We start from the raw sequence: 25386 nt of genomic DNA on the forward strand, positions 1-25386 counted from the left end.
AATAGATATCCGTCCTCAAACTCCCCTCTTTCCAGTTGTCCGTGCCTAATCATGTAGGAGTCATGGGTGCTTCCTGGATATTGGGACACTCTATCCGAGATAATGTTGTGGGCATTGCATGCCACTTGGATATTAAGGGAATGGGTATGTTTCTGGTTCCTAAATAGATATTCAATGTGGGATGGCGGACATTTGGGCACATGTGTCCCATCTATACACCCAATGACATGGGGGAAATTGGCAATCAGGTAAAATTGCAGTTTTGTTCTTTGTATTTCCTGAGCATTCCTGGGCTGGTATATTTGGAGGTGGCTGTACATAAGCATGGCATCTAGGATCCTCCTGAAGAAATGTGAACGCGCACTTTGAGCCAACCCTCGTGCAACAGCTATCACATCCTGGTAACTTCCACTGGCTAATGGGTGTAATGAGCACAACACCTGAACATGGGTGGGAATGGAATTGCTGCGCAGAGTACTGCTTTCTAAATGTGGCTTTAAAAGAGCCATGATATCCAGAATGACAGTTCTACTTGGCCTGTATTGGTCATAGATTTCCTCTTCTGTTTGTTGGAATAGGGTAAGCCTGGCTCGGAAGATTTTTTCTTGTCTCCACCTCCTCCTCTGCTGAGCAGCCAGTATGCACATCCTCCTTGCTATCAGGTACAGAGCTGCCATTTTGGTAAGCCCTGGTACATTCTGGGCCTGTTTTTATAGTTGGCAGCAATTTACCACCTGGTTTGAAGTGGTGGTAAATTGCATGTGCAAACCGACCAAATAGCTACTATTCGCCAATTCATTTCTACGTCCCGTTTCAAAGTCGGTATTCGTTATTTCCCAATACCAACTCATAAGTTCAGTACGCAAACATTTGCGAGTGGCAAATTGGTTGCATCACATTTTAGGTTTGTGAAGGTACATTTATTTCTTCAGGTAGCAAAGGTCAGAAACAGAGGGACCTGTAGAGTCCTGGTTATATGCCCTCTTTGTGTATTGTAACGACCTGGTAGGCCCTGGCCCCCTAAGACTGCTGAGCCAGAACTACAGAGACACTATTGCTGATGGTACCATAATTGTGCAGCAGACTGAATGAAATTAGGAGCAGGACACTATAACTGTGGCCTAAAACCTCCATGAGGGCGGGGTTGGTAGATTAAACATTAATTTCTCATCCCCAACAGATTCTAAGTCATAGCCAACATTTCTAAAGTAAAGGAGCCTATTAAAAAAAAAAACTTCTGCTACATAATCTGCAAATTTGAACAAAAAAATAGTTTCTTGCTCAAATGGGTTAAAAGTTACTAAAAGCTCAAAAGCTCAATAACATATTTTGCCATACAGGGGACGGCGCTTCGCAAAGGTTGACTGGTCACTTTTTAGGGTTTTGCCTGCACAGCGCTTGTGCTGTGCTTGTGAAATCTCTTGTATTTAATATACCTTAAAAGGGGGATCTTTTAAGTTTCCACTCGCGGAATTACTGTGTTCTTTCGCTTTTGTGTGGAACTCTTTTTTTTGTTAACTTTCCCTGGCTGCACTCATTTAGTATGCTCCTACTTAAGCTCCATTCACTGTCAAGATTAGATCTCTTCCCACGGAAACAGCAGACAGCATCTAAAAGTATGCTGGAATGCTTGCTTTTTATTACTTAGTTGTGTAAAGCAAATGCTTTAGCCTTCGAATGTTTGTGGCATTTTCTATTCATGCCTCAGTACCTTTCTTTGCACATGGTAGGCATTATCGTATTGATTTTTTCAACTTAATCTATTTGGTCATTATGATAAAATTCTAAATGTTGTAATAAACATTGCACGTTAAAAATAAAGTTATTATACCAGAGTTATGCTATATTTTACTACTAAACAGGCAGCCACAAGTGCAGTTACCTTGCAGACAACAGGGTTATAGTTTGAATGATGCAGCAGGTGCAGTGGCGACAGGCCCAAAAGTTACCAGAACTCCTCTACACACCTAATATTACTATATTTTACTACTATAAATGCAGACACAATTGCAGTTATCAGAGGTATGATTTGAATGGTGCAGCAGGTGCAGTGGCACTGGGGCTAAAAGCTCTAGAGACCCCATGAAACGCAGAATATTGCAAAATTATACAGTAAAAGGCAGTCACATGTGCAAGTTTGGCCATGATTTCAACGGTGCAGTGGCACCGGGGCTAAACGTTGTCAGAACTCCTTTAAACACCAAATATTGCTATATTTAACTAATAAATAAGCAGTGACAAGTGCAGTTACCTTGCATCCACTAGGGTGATGATTATAATGGTGCAGTAGGTGGAGTGACAACGGGGCCTGATGCTCTAGGAACTCCTCTAATCACCAAACATTGCAATATTTTACTACTAAACAGGCAGTCAAATGTGAAGTTACCTTAAAGGCAATAGGGTCATGATTTGAATGGTGTAGTGGCAACAGTGCCAAAAGTTGGCACAACTCCTCTAAACTCCAAATATTGCTATATTTTACTACTGAACTGGCAGTCACAAATGCAGTTATTTTGCAGGCACCAGGGCATGATTTGAATGGTGCAGCAGGTGCAGTGGCACCAGGCCCAAAAGTGTTCAGAACTCCTATAAACTCATAATATTGCTGTTTCATCATTTAATTCTATTATTTGCGGCTTTAATTTTTCAACATTTTGCTAATATTTACCGCACTATACCACTAGTAACCGTACAATATATTGCATTTTTGTACATAAACAAGTCATAACACTTTAACAGACTTTCTGTAACTTATATTGTACAACTACTCAGCAAGCTACAACTTACAACAAAAGACAGTGTATTAATCACATAGGCGAAACCTAATGCATTTACCAATGCTTGTTTGCTGCTTATTGCGTTGTTTGTGTGTTAAACTGATACTAATGAGATGAAACCTTTGCCCTTACAGTGTTAACGTATAAAAATGCTACAATGATGACGCAAAAGAATCATAAACATGTAATGCATCACACCACGTAATTTACTTTATCTTGCCACATACTATTATAGTTAAACCTGCCACATTACTAGATCGTCCCATGCCGCATAATTCCCGTGGCCCTGCCTATAGGGAAAGGCATAAAGCGCGGGGAGTTGGGGTTTGCTTAATATTGCAACACGCATCGATACTCGGCTTTGCCCTCGCATCAGCCTTAATGTAATTATCTGCGAGTTTGCTTTGTTGTTCGTTTATATAATATTTGCTGTGGGAACACCAGGAGCGCATTCTGTAGCGCGAGACGCCATCGGGCGGTGCCGTGAGGGAAACGGCTTGACACACAGGGAGGCGTAGGCGGGAGCGGACCGGCAGAACAGCTCACCGGACCACACTCCCCAGCAGCCCCAGGGACAGCGCGCCCGTGACGCGCCAGGAGCGCCAGGAGGCGCTAGAAAACGGCTGACCCCCGCGGAGCACAGGGGGAACACCAGGAGCGCATTCTGTAGCGCGAGACGCCATCGGGCGGTGCCGTGAGGGAAACGGCTTGACACACAGGGAGGCGGAGGCGGGAGCGGACCGGCAGAACAGCTCACCGGACCACACTCCCCAGCAGCCCCAGGGACAGCGCGCCCGTGACGCGCCAGGAGCGCCAGGAGGCGCTAGAAAACGGCTGACCCCCGCGGAGCACAGGGGGAACACCAGGAGCGCATTCTGTAGCGCGAGACGCCATCGGGCGGTGCCGTGAGGGAAACGGCTTGACACACAGGGAGGCGGAGGCGGGAGCGGACCGGCAGAACAGCTCACCGGACCACACTCCCCAGCAGCCCCAGGGACAGCGCGCCCGTGACGCGCCAGGAGCGCCAGGAGGCGCTAGAAAACGGCTGACCCCCGCGGAGCACAGGGGGAACACCAGGAGCGCATTCTGTAGCGCGAGACGCCATCGGGCGGTGCCGTGAGGGAAACGGCTTGACACACAGGGAGGCGGAGGCGGGAGCGGACCGGCAGAACAGCTCACCGGACCACACTCCCCAGCAGCCCCAGGGACAGCGCGCCCGTGACGCGCCAGGAGCGCCAGGAGGCGCTAGAAAACGACTGACCCCCGCGGAGCACAGGGGGAACACCAGGCGCGCATTCTGTAGCGCGAGACGCCATCGGGCGGTGCCGTGAGGGAAACGGCTTGACACACAGGGAGGCGGAGGCGGGAGCGGACCGGCAGAACAGCTCACCGGACCACACTCCCCAGCAGCCCCAGGGACAGCGCGCCCGTGACGCGCCAGGAGCGCCAGGAGGTGCTAGAAAACAGCTGACCCCCGCGGAGCACAGGGGGAACACCAGGAGCGCATTCTGTAGCGCGAGACGCCATCGGGCGGTGCCGTGAGGGAAACGGCTTGACACACAGGGAGGCGGAGGCGGGAGCGGACCGACAGAACAGCTCACCGGACCACACTCCCCAGCAGCCCCAGGGACAGCGCGCCCGTGACGCGCCAGGAGCGCCAGGAGGCGCTAGAAAACGGCTGACACCCCACTCGCCACGCGAGTCGCGCGCGGGAGAAGCCCGGGACAAGGGCGGGCCCTCTGTGGCCCTCAGAGGCACGAGGAGGACGGGACGGGGCCACCCCCTATCGCCATTTCTTTAAGGTACTTTCTATTGGCCCATTGGGCAACTTCCATTCGGGAACTGTGGACACAGAAAACACTGTTGGGACTATCTGCCTTTTTGCTAGGTGTCAATGACAATTGTGTCTGTTGTTCCGCGTAGCAACCCATTTCTCTGAGTAAGGATAAGCAACTGTCAGCATGTCTCCAAGGGGCACCCGCAGCAGAACAGCTGCCACTGTGACTGGCCCCATTGACCTTTTTATAACGAAGGCCAATGATGCCATCAATCAGGGCATTAGCCTTTTAGAACGCAGGGTATCACAAGATCTGGCGCATGCCAAACGTTCCTCACTTGGCCTTATTGCCACCGCCACTACACCTGCACAAGCTATGCCTAATAACATCAGACCCCTACTTGACGTATGTGCAGACATTCACACCATCCCCAGCGAGGTTAACCTCTCAGCCTCCATTCCCCTGTTAGATTCAGACACCGATATTAGCACAGACCTGGAAAAAACCCCTGATTTACCCGTCAACCCCTCTCCCAAAGTAAAATCTGCTGATAACACCAGGCAAGTGAGAGGTAGGCGAGAGGGGGCAGTTCAAAAACAGAAATCACATGCATCTAAGCCCCGGGTCACCACGGTCAGGAAATATGGCCGGGCACATAGGAAATCTGGGAAAAATACCAATTCTGTCCCTAACCACAACACGACCAGGGTTACGGTAATATCTCAGGGGGATGAAAGTGTAATGGTTCAGCAGGGTAGAACAATGGATACTAATGATAACACAGATAAGGCATACGACCCTCTGCTGGAAAGACTGGGGGAACTATTAAGCATTTATTTATCCCCCATTGAAAATAGGCTTACTCGAATAGAAAAACAACTAGCTGAATTGAGTAGCCCTCTTAAGAATTTCCTAAAGGAAGGTCCTGCAACAAGTACAAATAACAGCAACACCACCAAAATAGCAGGTTCCAAAACAAATATTCCACAAGCACCTCCAACTATCCCAAATAACGCACACAAAGTTGCACCTGTCGCACTGGCCAATGGTCCAACTACTAAACAAAAAGCAGCAACATCGCACACCAATAGCGCACCCACAGACAAAAGGAAGGACCCTGGCACCAATACCATCACTAATACTAAACCTCCAAATGTGAGCACCACAGGTCACCCTGCAACTTCAACAAGCAACACTATCTCGACCGAACCCATTCCAAAAACACCTAGACAAGTTCCTGCCCGCATTAACCTTCCACCGGAATGCGGTGCATATGTACTAGTGTTAGTAAATGTCACCAAATTAAGAAAGGATCAGGATGAAAATCCTACATCACTTAAAAATAAAACCTTGCACTGGCTAATTGCTAACTGCAATTACCCTATTGATGGTGCAAGGGAGATTATTAACACACAGCGAGTGGGTTGGATTGGTCCACTTAGGAAAAAATTTGAGGGTGACTGTGTCACCATAAGCTTTAGAAATCCGAAATGGGCAGAGAAAACACTAGCCAATGCCCCTTCACCATCGCCCTGGGAATTCAACACCACGCTCCTTCCCTTAGGTTATTTCTACCGGCACCTGATACCCCCCGAACAAGCCACGGCTAATTTCCCCACTAATTTCCACACTAATTCTCATCAGGATATGAATTTTGGAGCAAGGATTAAATCACCCCTTTTTGTCCAGAATCAGAACCCAAATGCCGCCTACTCCAACAACCGCAATTGGCATCCTCAACCCCCAATGCCAATCCTAACCCCCCAATCCTCCGCAGCTCTTTCAAGCCCCAACTATGCATCAGAGTAATTATAGAGATAGGCCTTACCCAATCCCTAATCCGTTCCAGTTTGCACAGATGACTGAAGTTAGGCCAATGTACAATATTCCTACTTTCAATCGGTTCGATTATTTATCATCTTTAGACGAACAGGATTGACTGAGTATATCCCCCAATAAAGAAATGTGCAACGATGCAAAAGCCTGTAACTCAGAGGGTGCCACAACTCCAGCTGTATTGCACCACGTTAAAACTGCTGTTACAGAAATTATATTGTCGGATAGTATCCCGGCCATTTCTAACGAACCACTCAACCATGACAATGGGAATACTGGGAGTACATTCGTTAAACACGGGCTCAAACATGGCCTATCGATTCTAAGCTGGAATGTTGCAGGTTTAGAATCTAAGCTCTCGGACCCTGCTTGGATTGAACTAATCAATGATGCAGACATACTTATGTTCCAAGAAACTTGGGCTGTTGATAATCTGTATATTGAAGGCTACCACTGCTTCAGCCTGAGATCAGTAAAACCTAGTTTTGGTCGAGCAGTGGGTGGTCTTTTTATGGGGATTAGAATTTTGGCAGGCGGTACAATTAGAGATCTGAAGCCAGATAACCTTGCCAATCCCAATATTCAAATTTTGGAATATAAACTGAAATCAAAGACCACAATTTATTTAATTAATTTTTATAATAATGATTTTTATGGTGTACCGAACAAAAACTTTATTGCATTATCTAAGGTTTTAAACACGATCGATTGTTCTCTGTCAGTAGATACCAAGACTAGCATTCTGATTGGGGGTGATTTTAATGTGAAACTTATAGAGAACTATGGATCTACTAATCTTGATTACTGTAATGACCGCAGGGGTTTGGAACTGATCAGCATACTTTCTGATTTTAATCTTGTTGATGTAATGAGTGTAGGGTATGATATGAATTTTCCCTATGCCCCCACGTTTAAGGGCAGGGATAACGGTTCAATTATCGATTACATATTTACATCACCTCTGTTAACAGATTGTTTAATTAAATCTTCTGTGGTGCAAACGTCTTTCAGTGATCACAACCCATTGTTAGCTATTTTTAATCTCGCACCCAGTCCAATTTTTATGAATTTAAACGGGGCAAGGGATATTACACCCTCAATTGATGGCCTTCGCCTTAAATGGAGGGGAATTGACTGTGGGGCCATTATAGACACGATTCAGGAGGCACATCCCGATTTACTGAAATGCCTCTCTTCCCCAAGCACAAATAATGAAAAATTGATCACAGACTTTGAAGCTTTATGCTCAAATATAAAAATTCTCCTGTCAGTCCCACTCCCTATTGAACACAAAGAGCCACGGTGGTTTGATACATCTTGCTCCGTGGCCAATAGAGAGTTAAGAAAGGCCCTCTCTGCCAAACCCAGATGTAAAGATGTAGTTCGAGCTGCCAGGAAAAACTACAAAGACAAAATATCGGAAAGGAAGGCAAACTTGCTCTCCGAACACTGGGATAAGCTGGTCATCAGCGCCAATCTGGGTAGCAGCGCCCCATTTTGGTCGGCTGTCAGGAGAACGAGGGAAATGGGCAAAGAGCTCACACAAATTAGCTGCAATATAACCAGTGCAGCCTGGGAGACCCATTTTTCTAATATTTACGCCGCCCCCTCTGACGAGCAACTTCTCCCCAATATGGGCCAAACAGAAGGCTTAGAGATTTCGGATCTAGAAGTCAGGAAAGCCATTAAAGAGAGCCTAGGTAATAAGGCGCCCGGACCGGACGGCCTCCCTATCGATATTATCAAATTTAATGCTCCACTCTGGACACCAATACTACTAAACATCTTTAACATTCTCCCACAAGTAGCCATGCCTGCCACCTGGGCTACTAGTATCATCGTCCCCATTTATAAAAAGGGATACAGATCAGACCCAGAAAATTATCGTCCCATTTCCCTCCTGGATAACACTCTAAAAATACTAGGACGAATAATTTATAATAGGGTACTGGAATGGGCGTCTGATTTTGACTTCTTAGATCCCTGCCAGATGGGGTTCAGGAGCGGAGTAGGAACAGTCGAGCAATGCTTAAATTTAAAATTGATAATCGACAAATACTGCATTGCTCGCTCATCCCCTGCTTACCTAGCTTTTATGGATCTTTCATCCGCATTCGATCTTGTGAACAGATCTAAGCTTTGGCTAATTCTCCTGTCAAACGGTCTTGATGCCACTCTTGTTAGATTCTTAGCCTATCTCCATACTGACCTGAAAGCACGGGTACGTATTGGGATGGGCGGAGAGGTATCGGGAGCCATTGAGATAGGGAGGGGGGTGAGACAGGGGTGCGTTTTAGCATCCCTGCTGTTTATCATTTATATAAATGGCTTGTCCAACTGTCTAAAGAAAGCCACCCCTGATGTCCCAATTATTTTAGGCAACCCCCTACCCGTGCTTTTATATGCAGACGACGCTGTCCTTATGGCACGTACACCTAACGCTCTACGTCTGCTTGCACATAGTTTTGTAGATTTTATGGAGGGACTGGATCTGAAAGTCAATTTTAAAAAGTATTTTATTATGTCTTGTGGGCCGGGCAAAAGGAAACTCAGCACAATTCGAATTGGAACAGATAAACTAGAATCTGTCCATAAGTTTCCTTATCTGGGGTTGGTTTTCGCTGCGAACGGCTCGTGGAGTGGGCATGTGGCCCACGCCATGAGCAAGTTCTCGAAAGCCAACAATTCTGTCCTGAGTCTCCCCCGCCCAAAGAAAATTGGCGCCACAAAGGCTATTACTAAAATTTTTAAACTACAGTGTTCTCCTGTTGCCACGTATGGAGCCGAAGTTTGGGGATCGGTCAGCAGCATTAGCATCCAAAGAGAGGAAAACCGTTTCTGCAGAAAATTGCTGGGTGCACCGATCTCCTCTTCTAATTTTATTTGCCATAATGAACTCAATCTCCCCTTCATAAGTGACTTTATTAAAGCAAGACCAGCTCTCTTCTGGATTAGAATCTGGAGGAATGAGGCTGCTGTCCTTACACAAAACATCATTAAGGACTGCCTTAATTGTGAAAATGGCATGCAGATCCCCTGGCTCAAAGACGTTTTTAAAACATTTATTGAAATTGGTAGAGGCATTTTGTTTACTGAGCCAACGGCTATCGAATTAAAGGATAAATTTGAGGTCCAAAAGGCACTTTATGCACTTTACCGTAATGAACGGCTTGGAAGTGAATCACAGAAATCAGGGGTCAAGAAATACATAGGAAATGGTCTCTGTATGCAAATCATGCCACCCTACCTCTCACTCCCTATGTCAAATTGGGAGCGATCTTTATTGTTCCGTCTAAGGGCAGGAACTGTGAAATTTTTGCTGTCTTTTCCTCTGGGGTACCGACATCATATAGATTTTGCCTCCTGCCCTTGTGATGGTATAAGCACTCAAGATGATTTGCACTTTCTGTTTTTCTGTAAATTTTACGTGAGATATACTAAATGGCTTTTAACCCCATATTTTAGAAAATTCAGACCTCTAACACTTCAGGAATCCTATATGTTGCTGCTCACCTTGGACACTGATGAACTGACATTTCGCACTAGCACTTTTTTAAGACTAGCCATACGTGCACGCAAGACTATGGAAAGTCCCTGAAATCAGAATCAGTCATAAAAATTAGTACTGCAAAAACTTTATAAGATAATGAATTTTACTGCTTAATCACTGTATGAACTACTTTGTTATTATGGAATGCTATTTATATAACTGTTTTGTATTATATGTGTATGTGTGCTTTGCTGTGTTCGGTACTTTTATGAATTTTATCAAATTCGAATAAAGGTCTTTTGAACTTGAACTTGAATATTTGCTGTTGGCCATTCAGGTCTGTGTGAAAATGTGCCCACTTTGCATATCTCAACACCTAAAAAAAAGGAAAAACTTTTCTAAAAGTGCATTTTCTTTCAGATCACAGATCTGTGTGGTGCAAAACGCGTGGGCTATTTCGGTCCGGCTCAGTTCTACGTGGCTTTGAAGTTAATTGCAGCAGCGCAGGCCGGCTTCCCGGTGCGGCTCGAGAGCATAAAGAATGGTGAGTAGCTTCCGTTCTACGTCAGAAAAAACACGCTTTCCGGCGCGCGCCAACCGTTGCTTCAAAAAAGCCTCAATCTATGAAGTAAACTGACCCGTAGACCTGAAGTAATCTGTAGTTATCGAAATATACATCAAGCTTGAAGTAAAAATGCATAGCATTCATTGCACGAGTTCCCCTTACGCCTTCTACCACATAAAGACCTAAAGGGAAGCAAAGGTAAATGGAAGCATGGCGTCATCTATCTGACCTGACAAGGTTGGGGTTGACAGCTGTCAAACAGCTCTGTTGCTTACTATTTACACCGGGTGGGCTTTAGCTTTTTTCGACCAGCCTCTTTCAGCCATTTTTTGTGAGTTTGTCAATCACTTATTGGCTTTGCCCACAGGAATATTAATCTCTGACCATATGCTATTGGCTGTTTGATTGTATCCTTCTGCCTATGCTTGTGTGTTTGCATTATACTGCAGGAGGGACTACTTTGCGACATTGAACCTATCTGTCTGCTCCTGCTGGCTCCCTCTTGTTTCACTCATAAAGTACTAACACAGCATGCATTAGCACATTAACAGGTACATGCATCAATATTGCTTTTTGCGATTCCTTAATTGCGAAAAATAAGGAATCGCAATTAAGGAATTGCAAAATGCAATGCATCAAGAAATCGCTAAATAAATTGCAATTTCTTAATATTTCTTAATTGCTACTCGCAAATTGCGAGTCGCAATTAAGGAATACGTCCCAATTCTTTTCTATGGGCCTAGAGGCCCATAGGAATGAATGGGAAGACATTCTCAATTTGCGATTCGCAATTAGCGAATCGCAAATTGAGAATGCGATTTCAAGGGTGCAGGGGTGTCCAAAGGACACCCTGTTGCACCCCTGAAATCAATCTGTGCACATATGTTGTGCACACACATGTCCTTAGGGTATGTGTGTGCACAACATGAAACTTTGAAAAATGTACAAAAGTGCATTTTTCAAAGTTATCGCAAATTAGCATGAGGTTCAACCTCATGGTAATTTGCTCCCCCTAATTGCGAAATCGCAATTTTTTAAAGTTTCATGCATTGCATTTAAGGAATCGCAAAATGCGATTCCTTAAATGCAATCGCAATTTGAGAATTCGCAAATATTTGCGAATTCTCAAATTGCGCAGGCCTTCACCCTTCATGCATTCAATAAGCAGATTTTGTGATCGCAAACGCCGATTTTTGCGTTTCGCACCGTTTGCGATCGCAAAATCCTTTGATGCATATACCTTTAAACCTAGACCTATCGGATTTGTCAGTGAGTGTAATATTCTTCAACAGACCAACCATCAATCAGAGAACCTGGTTACAGAGATTCAATATTACATTATTTGACTCCTCCCTCTCTCATTCAGTGTCATGTGGCATCACACACATTAGTTCTGCTTGGGATGGATTCCCTTCTTCACCATCAATGAAACTTTCTCAACAAAGAGAGCCTCACAGATAGAGTTTGAATGTAGAAATGTGTCCATCTCGCCACACAATTGTCTGAGAAATTCCATGGGTAGGCGTTATTTTGTTCTGTGGCACGTAAGGTAGATCTGGAGGTGCCCATAGCAGTCCACTGTAAGCTGAACATGGTGGGTTGTCACTTTTTTGTTCAGGTTCTGGTGAGTAGTTACTGAAGGCGTCCATTGCCCGGTGGATCGCCTCTTGCTTCTCCTGTTGCATTTTCACACTTGTGGAGCCCCATCCACCAAACGTTGCAGAATATTCCCCGCAAAACCATGATAGCTTCAGTTGCATGTTCCAAGCATCTTCTCAGACACATGCGTGGAAGGTTGCTGCGTGCGTCACGTCACAAGCATTTTGCTAGTGTAGAGCTCTCTATGCTTCTTCACAAGCTGATGTACATTTTGGCCAAGTGGTCTTCAAGAATATATCAACAAATGCAAAAGAGATCCCTTTTCCTGGTTTTCACTAACAGGTAAGACTGCGATAAGCAGTCTCCCTGTTTACCCTTATTCTGTGGTGACCTAAGAGTTTAGTCAATTCTTGGAGTCCAAAAACAAATTAACAAATTTACAAATGTGTCATAGGGAATTCAACAAACACTCTTAGCTAATAAATGCTGATGATTTAAAAAAATATCCGAAATATAGCAGAAATGGACAATGCGAAATTGGCAAGAAGATTTACGTTATGTATTAGATTTTATTGTAAAAAACAAGAAATATGGTCTGTTGTTCAACACTATTACATAAAAATATCTGTCGACAGTTTTCTTTTTCTAAATGTTTTTTATAAAATAAATTGTAATGTTTTAATCAGTTGTATGATATCAAAACCAGGAAAAGGGATCTCTTTTGCATTTGTTGATTACAAACCCATTCCCTTTTTCTTTATAAAGGGTGTCTCCTACTATTTTTTTACCTTCAGGAATATATCTGTATAAGTCATTGGGTGTTGGGCTTTGTCTTCTGCAGCTATGGAATCTATCCACTGAGGGCAGTAGCAGAGAATCTTGATGCAGGGTTAGGATAAAGTTACTGCAATGATGAGTCCTCAACTCCTAGCATGTATGCAGTAGCGACTGCTACCTGACAGAGGTGGAGTGGCGGTAGGGGGGAGGTTAATCAACAAAAAAAACCACTTACTTTAGAACAGCCGTCTGGCCGCCGCCTCCCCGGCGTCCGCTTCATCTTCCGGCCGCCAGTCTTGGCTGGCAGCAGCAGCAGGAAGCACCCGGCACACAGGCTCCACTCAGCCAATCACAACGCTGCAATCCGTAGCGTTTTGATTGGTCTGAGTGCCATGGATGGGCGCTCAGACTTGAACAGGGAGCCTGTGCATATTTCTGGCCAGTCTATGTAATGCAGCCTAGTAGGAACATGCAAAGTGCACATGAACTGTTTGGTCGGTCCCGGCCAAACAGTTCATGCGCACTGTGGGAGTGCAAACAACTCCTCCCCTGCTCTGGCCACGCCCACCCTGCCCCACACAGGCCACTGACTGCATGGAATCGGAAAAATAAAATGACAATAACGATACATTATTGTCCTTTTGTTTTTCCTTTTTGCATAGTGGGGCAACGCTCCTCCGCCTTAGCGGAGGAGCCGCCACTGCATGTAGGGTCTATAATACTCCGAGCAGACTCTTTCCTTCCTCTCTGCCAAGGCTCGAATAATCACCCTGATAAACTACATTCGTAAAGATGGGATTACCTAAGGATTACATCCTTGTGCACTGAAGAGTACACACACACTGCTTTGTAATGACAGCTTTAAGAAGCACTATCCAGTATTGCAGTTTGGTAGCAGGGTACCAACAAGTTGGGAAGAGTGAAGCTACAAACCATATTTACCAGTCTTCATAATAGTAGCTTGATTATGGTGTGCACTTGCTATGTTTCTGCCACCCTTGTATCTAGGCAAATCCACTTCCGGTGTGCATACTCCAAATTGCAAAAATAAATGTGCCACATTTATTGGAATGCTTACAGTCAATCATAGTCCCTAGAATGCTGTCTGGCTGTCTGTCTAGCGGTACAAGCCCTCAACTGCTCTGCGCACACACAAAAAATCACAAAGCTGTCAGATACATATTTTAATATAATTATTGACTTTTCAGCCAGTCAGTAATGTTAACTAGTGCGCCTTACGTACCTTATGCACCTATATTTATATGTGGCTTTGGGTCATTAATAGCAAGAGGGCTTGCTTCGCAGTCAATAAAGCTACTTTTCAAAATCGAATTAATTATTTCCTACCCAGGATGCCACAAAGCCCCAGGCTCAAGGTTCTTTTTAACATAGATTCATTTTGTTGCGGTATTGTTTACTGCACTGTAAAGTGTCTGACCCTTATCATGCCCTATAAACAACAAACCTTGCATATCTCCGGAGTTATTACCTTTATATATGCAGTATATATTATGCGATGTATCGCCTGGGCTGAAATACTTTAATGTGTTTTCATATTTAACTTTAAAGTTGCCTTAAAAAAAAATAACTTTTATATTTTTTCTATTCATACCTGCATCCTTACATGAAGTTGAACAGTACTGTAATAACTGAAGTTTCCATTCGGAGCTCATGTTATCAACATGTGAAGCTTAAACATGAAGGAATGTTAGCTTGTATAGCCCTGTGTTTACAACATTGGAAATAACTCAACAAGACTTCTGCTATTAGACTGTGAAGTTTCTATTTGACAATTATTTGGTTATCTTTTAAATTGTTACTTAATATACGATTGTTAAATTGTTTATTTCTTGGGAAATGGTTCACACATTATACTATCAGATGTGCCTTGTTATATGACGTAGTAATGTACAACACATGAATCAAAAGGAATATGTGATATAGTGATTACATTTCTGTTAATTTCTGACTGGAAGACATGGGTGCCCATCTCAGCTTCCTCACCTGGCATGTTGTGTGGTCCTGTGTTTGTTACATCATCTTCCTGTGCGTCATTTCCCATGTATGCAAAATTTGGGAAGACTTAGAAATAGACTTAAAGTAGTCTTGAAGCACATAACATCAACGTCTATATTTACATATCAGAAATCTTTAAATATAAAAAGAAGTCACGCCATGTGCAATATGAGCTTATGTACCACGTGTGTCTTTCGTACATGATAGTTATATGACATTTGCTACAATTATATTGTTTACTGTCCTGAGACTTATTATAGACACATAGTAATAATATACGCCTTTGAACTTGTTCCCTTTTTAAGTATGTTTTACCTCCCATATTTCATTCACTGCATTATAATCCTCTTACCTATGCACATCCTTCCCATTTTAATGATAATTTCTTCTACTGTTTTTCAAAATTAATTTCTTTATTGGCATTTCAAGTAGCATGACAGTTTATACCTTATAGAAATACCTATTACAATCAGCGGCAGCCGGCACAGGTAAGCGCAGTGGGGCAGGGCAGGGTGGGGTGGGAGTGGGGGGAAGTCGACAGACGACAGAATACGTATAGTTAAATAAATAACTAATACATATTCCTTCTTCTGGTGGCTTCCCCCGCCGCACCCCGCCGCCCAGCCGCGTTTACCTGTGCCTGCCGCTACTGATTACAAGCATAGAAGGTAGACTTCACTCCTGCTGGTACAATGGTAGTAAGTTAAAGTACATCAACCATCAATAACACAATAATACTACATTCACCAATATCAAAGGTAACCGTTTACCAACTTGCATAACTAAAACAGTTTCCCCTCCCACTCCCTCCCCCTAGCTTGCAGTCATCTACTGGTTGATACATTAGCAGTACTTTTCTTCTCATATACAGGTCATCTGCATTTTAACACAATACGAGCAGCTACTTATTTTCCACATCCTCTCCTCCCTCCTATTCAGCAACTTTGCTATTTAGGTTTACTTATTCCTCTAAGTCCTGAGTGGTCACCTTCAGGGGGTTCACAGCGTTTGTGCCGCAATGCTCCAGGAAAGCAAATCTTCTGCCACCCTCTCATCCCAGCAAGTTCTTCTCATGTGTGTCTTCTCTGCCCTGGCCCATTCCAGCAGGTATTTCTTCCATTCCCTTTGCAAGGGGGGGTTTAACACTTAGCCAGCTAATTGCAATGCGTCTCTTAGCTACTACGAGTTCCAGTACGGTGAATCATCAGATCCAATACACACTGTTTGATCATCTGCGATACCTCCCACTCTGTCACATGTTTGGTTTGGGTTAATATCCCCATCCAGTAGGTCGTAATAATTGGGAAGTGCCATACAATATGAAGGTCATCCACCACAGTAGCACTCCATCCAGCGAAGCTTTAATCTCTAGTGGGGTATGTAGTGTGTAGCCAGGTGTACTATTTTGTAGTGGATCAGTTTAAATCTAGCACTGATCAACACATTTTGACACACAATGGCGCTAGTTGTCTATCTGCACGCAACGCACAATATAAGTGTGTTGTAAACCGACATCCTCCAGCCATGGACAGCATGGTCTCCAACGTCTGCATGGGTTAAGGGGCCTCAGGGAATGACGGCCATAGCTGGTGTGCCATGGCTGCAATTTTGGCATATTGGAAGAACTGTCCCTGACCCAAATCAAATGTCACAATCGAATCCTGCATGATGATGAAGCAGCCCACCAGGTAAAGATCTGACAATATAATACAACCTTCCACCTGCTATGTGATCGAGCTATCTGCGCAAAGGGGATCACAATTCACAGGTCCATGTCCCGAGCAAACAGTGCCCACTGCACTATTCTCTCCCAGAGGTGGCCTAGTAGTCGGATCACGTGTGAAGATGTGTCAAGTATCCCTCTTTCCCTTATCAACAGAGTTTCCAGCTGATGGCTATCATGTGTGCCTTCTAGTAATGATCTCTCCCAGTTGGTCTCCCCCTCCAAACAGTGTATCGCATATTGTAGATGAGCCGCCGAATAGTATAATTTGCGATCCGGGACCTCCAACCCACCCTTATCCAATTCTCTCTTAACGATATTAAACCCTATTCTACATCTCTTGTGGGCCCATAGAAGTTCCACCAGCAGCAATCCAGTTCCTGGAATACCCGTCGGGGGACCTCATACATGACTCCCTGCAGGACGTACAGACATTCAGGCAGTATCACCATTCTGATGAATGCTATGTTCCCCATCAGAGACAGTTTCAGAATGTGCCAGAATGCAATCTAGTAGCTAATATTGCAAATCACTCGCCCAAAATTTAGATCATAGGTCTGCTTTTCACCATGGGTGATATAAATACTGAGGCATTTGACATTGTCCACCTTCCATGGCAATCCTGACTTCGGCAGTTGGTCTACAGGTATACCCCTCAGCTGTCCCAGTGTGAATAGGGCCAACTTGGAGCGTTAACACGGAGTCCCTTGAAATCCCAAAATTCACACATAACATTGAGCAGAATTGGAGTCGATATTTCGGGCTGACACAGATAAATCATGGCGTTGTCTGCATAAAACAAAACCACATGCACTGTGTGACCAACTTGTATGCACCAGCTATACAGGATCTGCCGAAGCCAACACGCCAGAGGCTCCATCGCGAGAGTGAATATTAAGTGGGACAGTAAGCACCCCTGCCATGTGCCCCTCTGAGACAATATCTCAGTATATAGGGACCGGCTGGTTTGCACTCTCGTTATCGGGCTCTCATAGAACAATTTGATCCAGTTATATAATTTTGGCCTAGTCTCATCTTGTCTAATACTTACCAGACATAGTCCCAACACACAGAATTGAAGGCTTGTTTGATGTCTAGGAAGGCAAGTGCGTATTGTTCGTTTTCTAAGTCCAGGGCATGGAGGACATACATCAAACGGCGAAGGTTACACATCGTGTTCCGATGTGAGATAACTCTCAATGGATCTATGTGAATCAGGCATGGAAGATGGGGCAGCAATGCATTGCTAAGGATTTTCTTATCAACACTCAACATGGAGAGCGGATGATAGGAGCCCTCCTCCATGGGTTTTTTCACTTCAGCATTTACCAGCAATAATTTATCAACCAGGGTATTGAGAAGATTTTATAGAATTCTGCTGGGAGACTGTCTCCCCCTGTGTTAAGGAAATGACAAAAGCATATGTCTTAATGCGTAACTTTATTCCTCATAACATACGACACACCGGTACGAAGGTCGGCGCTCCGGTCACCAGCTCATAAACCATGGACAGCTGCAACTGTCATAACAAACTGTCAACTACCTAGCTGTCATAGGACAAAGCTTTATGACGTAACGCATGCAAATGCGGGGAGGTCGCGCGGCAGAGACGGGGGCATGCAGGGGACAAAGCGCGATAGGAAAGACTATCGACGTAACACATCTCCTTCCCTAAGAAGGAAGAAAAAACATGAACAGTAGTAGAACAAGAAGTCCTCGTACTTCATGGACCTGACCACCAGGCGTCCATGTCAACCGTGCGACTGGTATCTTCTCTGTCGTAATCATTCGTGTAAAGTCCCACATTGGACCTCTTGTTGTTTTCTGTTCCAGAGTCACTGGTGTTGCTCCTGTCGACAGGGTCCATACCTTCCGGAATGGCTTCCACCAAGTCCCTACCTTCCTCCAACGTAGGCGATTTTATTTCGCAGAAGGAGTCGGCAGAGTCCTCAGATCCCCTGAACTCGTGCTTCTCCATAGACTCAATTTGCATCCAGTTCGCTCCCAAGTCCACTTCTGGATGTGGACGTTGTAGGAGTTCATGTGTCTCTTCGCTCACGTTCTCCGACTCCTCATAATACAACCATTCGTAGTAATCCTTCATGTTGTTGTGTTCGAGACTTCTCTTACTCGCACATTCTTCTCCACGCTGGTCAGTGTCACTATTCAGAAAAGGGGGTGGTGATGAACAGAGTGTCTGAATTAAGTCCCTCACCACCCCTTGTTGTAAATATTTTTGTCCACCCTAAGCGTGGAAGGGTATACTCAGATGTGAGTCCCTTGCTCATTGCACCATCAGGATTCAAGCAAGCCGGGCCGAAGACGGCTGAAATGTCAGAAACCGGTCCCCGGTAGCTTGTTTCCTTCCCAGTGTAAGAATTGGCTTTTGTAGTTTGGTTTGCCCTGTTCCCATCATGCACTGGGACAGGAACAGACTAATTTGCATACAGCCAGGTTCTGAAACTGGGATGGTGCAGTGAGCTAAAAAACGGTGTTGGATCTAGCCCTGATCTCTTGACTGGGTGAGAGTATTCTGTTTAATTCAGAGACTCTGTCCCTCACCACCCCTTGTTGTAAATATGGTCAGTGTCACTAGCTAGATAATCCTCTTCCTTAGGACACTTCTTGGCACTGGTTGCTTTCCTATCGCCAACATCTGTCCTATTGTTGCACTCAGTACTGGGACCACCGGCGGCTTTGCTGTCCATTGGCTCCATTCCTTCCGTAACCATTCCCTCTAGAGCCTTTCCTTTCTTCAACATGGGTGATTAACTAGCACAGGAAAAGTCCTCTGTACTGCTGTACGCATATTCTGCCCTGAACCTGTAATGCATTCCGCTCATCCCTAAATCAACCTTGGGGTTTAGACGTTGTAATTGTTCTAGTGTCTCTTCCCCCACACCCTCTGACCCCTCCAAATACAGCCAGTCATAGTAATCCACTTTGTTGTTGCACTCTAGTTCCTCCAGACACAAGTCCTCTTCTTACCCCTTGGGTTGAGTTGGTATACTTTGTCTCTTTTCAACGACCACACTCTCTTCCACTTTTACTGCTTTATTTTTCCTGATCTCGCATTCTGTGCTTGCGTGTTTATCTTCTATATTTTCTTTATAAATACCTTGTTTTGTTTTGTTGTTTTCCATTGTTGCTTCACTTGTTCTTTCAGCTCTACCAGCAGTTTTTATCCATCCGTCATTATCCTTTGCTTGTGGTGTCATCCCACTCAACAACACAGACTGGTTATATTGTGTTCTTTTGTTATGAGCCAACCAACTCACTTGTTCCGAATTGTTGGGATTTAGTGTTATTCCTAATTTGCTCTGCTCTTTCCATCCCAGTACTGAAATGCCTTTTTCCGAAATGTATACCGTACTCCTTGCACTTATCTCTTTGAAACTCAATTCCATCTCTTTGCATCCAACCAGGTCAATATTTTCTCCTGTATATGTTTTTAGCGTTAAAGTGGCTTCCATTAACTCTTCTCCTAGTTTTCTTGCCAATTTACTTTTCCACACATTCCTGTTTCCTATTGTGCAATCCGACCCAGAATCTGCAACCATTTCGATGTCCACACCACCTATGTTGATGACACACTCTGGTTTTCCGTTGTACTCTTCTTCCTTCTCATTGGTTTCTCCCTCTGTTATGATCAGCACACATAAGTTGTACTCCGACTCCTCTGATGATTCTGATTCTTCATCCTCACTCTCTTCCACATAACACGTTTTCCCTTTTGCTCTCCTGTAGAACACCTTCTGAGAATGACCTATCAGTCCACATTGGGTACATTTACTGTTCCTTGCTGGACATTCCCAATTATCTGCCAAGTGTTTTTTGCTCCCACATCTGAAACATCTTAGATCTTTGTACTTTGTAGTTTCACTTTTTGTATCATTATCTTCCTCCTTTACGTTTTTCCTTATTAATTGCTTCTTCCTTCTTCCGCTTACTTTAGCTACTATTCCTGTGTTGCACTTCCGGTCCGACCCTGCTCACTGGGGTTGGTGTAGGTTCTGTTAGGTTCCCTTCAAACAGACTTACTGACACAGGAACTTTAGGGAGGGCAGGTTTTATTAGTTTGAAAGTCCTTTTTCTATGTATCGTTTTCCTATAGTAGGGCAGGGGGCTTTCAGATTTCGCCGTCTGTCTCTGCTGGCGCTTCTCTATGGTGGTCCGGCGGTCGTCGCGGTGTCTTCTGGGACTTGTGGTTCGGCTCTCGCCCTCCACGATGTCTTGTAGGCAAGCCGCTCCGAAAGAAAGCAAAGACAGCACTGATTTAGAATGATGAGCTGCCACAAGGCACAGGGAAGGGAGTGAGGAAACACACGTGCAACTAGAATTCCACTAGGGTCTGTAGTGCTAGGTGTGTGAAGGGAGGGTAGTGCACGGGAGGCGTAAGGTGCCTTTACGGGGGTTTAGACCGCTTGAATCCCGCCCAACTTGAGAACCTTGATCGTACCTCTGGTAGCCACACTTCCCTCGAAGTGTGGCTGGACGATGCGCCTTCCGGTTGGCCTCCTGGCTTGTTGGGCTCATCTCTCCTGGGTCTTCCGAATATGCTTCTCCTCTCTTCGTCCTCTTCACCGTCTGCCGCCTCCTTCCTCCGATGGTCACTCTCCTGCTCCGGTCTCCACTCCGCCTCCTTCCTCCGATGGTCACTCTCCTGCTCCGGTCTCCACTCCGCCTCCTTCCTCCGATGGTCACTCTCCTGCTCCGGTCTCCACTCCGCCTCCTTCCTCCGATGGTCACTCTACTGCTCCGGTCTCCACTCCGCCTCCTTCCTCCGATGGTCACTCTCCTGCTCCGGTCTCCACTCCGCCTCCTGACTCCGCTCCGCTCCGTCCTCGTCCCTGCTTCTCTGCTCCCGCCTCTCCTCCGTCTTCTTCGCCGCTCTCCTCTCTGCTCCGCACTCGTCCTCTTCTCCGTCGCTCTCACCTCCGTCTCCTCCGGGTGTAACACACACCTGTGTGCTTTCTGGGGCTGCCTTTACCTGGGGTATGGGGGCGGGCCCTGTGACGTAGTCCGAGTCCAGCTCCGCCCAATTAAAGAAACAGGGTTCTCCGCTCTCATCGGGCTCCTTGTCTCCGAGGACATCCGTGGTTCTCCAGGTCCTTGTGTTCTGGTTGGAAAGAGGTAAAACAGGTAAGCCTGGTGGGTCCGGGACCTCCCCGCTACACCCCTCCCCCCTTTGATTCTCCCGATCGGGGAGAGGATAACGTGAGAGATAGTCAGCACCAGCATTGTCTTTCCCTTTTCTGTGTAGGACTTGGAAGGAAAACGGTTGTAGAGAAAGGAACCACCGCATCACTCTACGGTTGTTAGAGGTGTTGCGGCTCATCCATTGCAGTGGTGCATGGTCAGTATACAGCTTAAAAGAGTGTCCCTCCAGGTAATACCGCAGTTTGTCTTCAGCCCACTTGATGGCTAGGCCCTCCTTTTCAATCGTGGGATACCTCATCTCTCTGGGAAATAATTTACGGCTGATATACAGTATTGGGTGTTCTATCCCATTGTCTGATTCTTGTGACAACACCGCCCCTATCCCGAAATCAGAGGCGTCCGTGTGGAGGATGAAGGGTTTGGAAAAATCGGGGGAGGCGAATACTGGGCTAGTGGTGATTATTTCTTTAAGGGTTTTGAAAGCCCTCCACATCTCAGAGGAGGGTTTCTGTAAATCGTGTTTCCTTGCCTGTTTCTTCAGTGTGTCTGTGAGTGGGGCTGCTATTTCCGAGAAGACGGGTATGAATCTGCGATAATACCCCACCAACAAACAACCTCCTCAGCATAATCTCCTACGCCGACGACACCCAGCTGATCCTCTCCCTGACCAACAACCCCGCCGCCGCCAGAGCCAACCTGCACGAAGGGATGAAAGAGGTAGCCGAGTGGATGACGACCAGCCGCCTGAAACTGAACTCGGACAAGACGGAGGTCCTCATCCTGGGCTCCTCACCCTCCGCCTGGGACGACTCCTGGTGGCCTCCCGCCCTGGGCACCGCACCCAAACCGACAGACCATGCACGAAACCTGGGCTTCACCCTGGACTCCTCCCTCTCCATGACCAGGCAAGTCAACAGCGTCTCCTCGGCGTGCTTCAACATCCTACGCATGCTACGGAAGATCTTCTGGTGGATCCCCACAGAGACCAGGAAGACCGTCACCCAGGCCCTCGTCACCAGCCGACTGGACTACGGCAACGCCCTCTACGCCGGGACCACCGTCAAGCTCCAGAAGAGACTCCAGCGGATCCAAAACGCCTCAGCCAGACTCATCCTCGACATCCCACGTTCCAGCCACATCTCCGGACATCTGAGAGACCTTCACTGGCTCCCCGTCAACAAAAGAATCACCTTCCGCCTCCTCACCCACGCACACAAAGCCCTACACGACCAAGGCCCGAGCTACCTCAACAGCCGAGTCAACTTCTACGCTCCCAAACACCACCTCCGATCAGCCAACCACGCCCTCGCCGCCGTCCCCCGCATCCGAAGAGCGACTACAGGAGGAAGGTCCTTCTCCTACCTGGCCGCCAAGACCTGGAACTCCCTCCCGTCCGACCTGCGCCTGACCCAAGACCACCTCTCCTTCAGGAAGAAGCTGAAAACCTGGCTGTTCGAGCAGTAGCGTGCACCCCCCTCCCCCCCCCCCCCCCCCCAGCGCCTTGAGACCCTACGGGTATGTAGCGCGCTTTATAAGTGTATCTGATTGATTGATTGATTGACCAACCCCAAGAAGGCCCGCATGTCCCTAACGCTAGTGGGAAAGGGGGTGTCTGCGATGGCTCTGACTTTTTCTATTTGTGGTTCAATGACCCCATGACCCAAGACGTACCTGAGGTACTTCACCTTTTGGAAACCGACTCGTGATTTCTTCGAGTTGATGTGCAATCCTGCTTTTGTCAGCTGTAGGAGGACGGTGTCTAGGTGTCGTAGGTGGGTCTCCCAGTTGGGGCTGAAGATGATGATATCGTCCAGGTATGCTGAACTGTAGTTCTGGTGCTCCCGAAGTACTTAGTTCATCAGCCTTTGGAACGTCGCGGGGGCTCCGTGTAATCCGAAGGGAAGTACTGTAAATTCGTATAGTCCCTCAGGGGTGGCAAACGTGGTTTTCTTGCGGTCTTCTTCTCGTAGGGGCACCTGCCAGTACCCCTTCGTGAGGTCGAGGGTGCTGATGTACTGGGCTTCGCCTAATTTTTCGATCAACTCGTCGATTCTTGGGATGGGATAAGCATCAAACGATGAGACAGCGTTCAGGGCCCGGAAGTCCATACAGAACCTACTGCTCCCATCTGGTTTAGGCACCATCACTATTGGCGAGGACCATTGACTTCTGGATGGGCGTATTACTCCCAGTTTGAGCATTTCTTTCACCTCTCGGCTTATGGCTTCTCGTTTGGCGGCAGGTATTCTGTAGGGTCGTTGTTTTACTATGGTGCCATTCGGGGTTTCGATTCGATGTTCTGCCAGTTTTGTTGAGCCGGGCAGGTCTGAAAAGATGGATGAATATCGATTGAGGACTTTCTGTAATCCTTCCTGTTGTCCTTGGTACAATTCTTCGTTGATGACGAGATGGTCTACCGTGGTCTCGGTTCTGTTGTCTTTGGGGTTCGCGGAATAGGCAGAAAGAGGTGGGGGTCCTAACCACTTCTTCAGAAGATTAATGTGAAAAATTTGGGTTTTCCTTCTTGTCATTCTTAGCCGGTAGGTGGTTTTACCGATGGTTTCGATGATCCGGTAGGGGCCTTGCCACTCTGTGTGAATCCTCTTGGTGGTAGATGGTAATAACACTAAGGCCCAGTCGTCCACCTCCATCCTTCTCCACTTCTTCCCCTTGTCGTAGTGGACTCTTTGTTTCGTTTGGCTCTTTTCTAGCTGGGAGTAAGCCAGCTCCCGTATTTTCCCCAACTGGTTCTTGAGGTTCTGGCTGTATTCCAACAAAGATTTCATATCTCGTGATGGTTCTGCCTCCCAGTACTCTTTCGTCATCTCCAGGAGACTCCGAGGCTGTCTTCCCTACAGCATTTCGAACGACGAGCATCCAAGACTGCTCTGTGTTTGGCCTCTAATGACGTACAGTGCCAGTGGTAGCAACATATCCCAGTCCGTTCTGTTGGCTGTGAGCATCTTCTTCAATATGCTCTTTAGTGTCCCGTTATATCGTTCCACGAGACCATCGGTCTGAGGGTGATAAATCGAAGTCCGAATTTGGTGGAGGTCCAAGAGGAGGCACACTTCCTTCATCACGCGGGACATGAAGGGAGTCCCTTGGTCGGTAAGGACCTCCTTGGGGAATCCTACCCGGGAGAAGAGTTTCATAAATTTTTCCGCGATGTTCTTAGATGTGGGGGTTTTCAAGGGGAAAGCTTCAAGGAACCTGGTGGCGTAATCTACTATCACAAGGGCATATTGGTTTCCCCTCCGAGTCTTTGGAAGGGGCCCAATGAGGTCCATCGCCACCCTCTCAAACGGAGTCCCGATGATTGGCAATGGTTGCAAGGGTACAGCCGGAGGTCTATGTAGGTTTTTATGTTGACATACGTCACATGTCTGGCAGTGTTGCTTGATGTCCTGATAGACTCCCGGCCAATAGAAATTGCGCAGGATGTTCTGGGTGGTCTTTTCGCTCCCCGTGTGACCTGCGAGGAGGTGGGTGTGGGCGTAGAACATTACCTGATCCCGGAAGCATACGGGAACCAGTAGTTGTTTGGGTTCGTCTTGTTTCCCTTGTCTGTACAGGAGTTCGTCTTGTATCCCGAAGCGTGGGTACCTGGGGCTTGGGTTATCCTGGTCGACATGTGCCTGTTCCCCCGCGTTGAATAACGTGGC

At 46.2% G+C, this 25386-nt stretch overlaps 1 protein-coding gene across 6 annotated transcripts in view; it reads left to right on the forward strand.

The window, feature by feature from the left end:
• Nucleotides 1–25386, forward strand: part of REPS2 (RALBP1 associated Eps domain containing 2) — a 1031179-nt gene that overhangs the window by 219815 nt on the left and 785978 nt on the right. For all 6 annotated transcript variants that reach the window (XM_086934261.1, XM_086934263.1, XM_086934264.1 and 3 more), the window contains exon 2: nt 10302–10425. In XM_086934261.1, the coding sequence (XP_086790387.1) occupies nt 10302–10425 (124 nt within the window). The remainder of the gene's footprint in view (nt 1–10301; nt 10426–25386) is intronic.

Source organism: Lissotriton vulgaris, chromosome 8, assembly GCF_964263255.1.
Source record: "Lissotriton vulgaris chromosome 8, aLisVul1.2, whole genome shotgun sequence".
NCBI classification, from domain to species: domain Eukaryota; kingdom Metazoa; phylum Chordata; class Amphibia; order Caudata; family Salamandridae; genus Lissotriton; species Lissotriton vulgaris.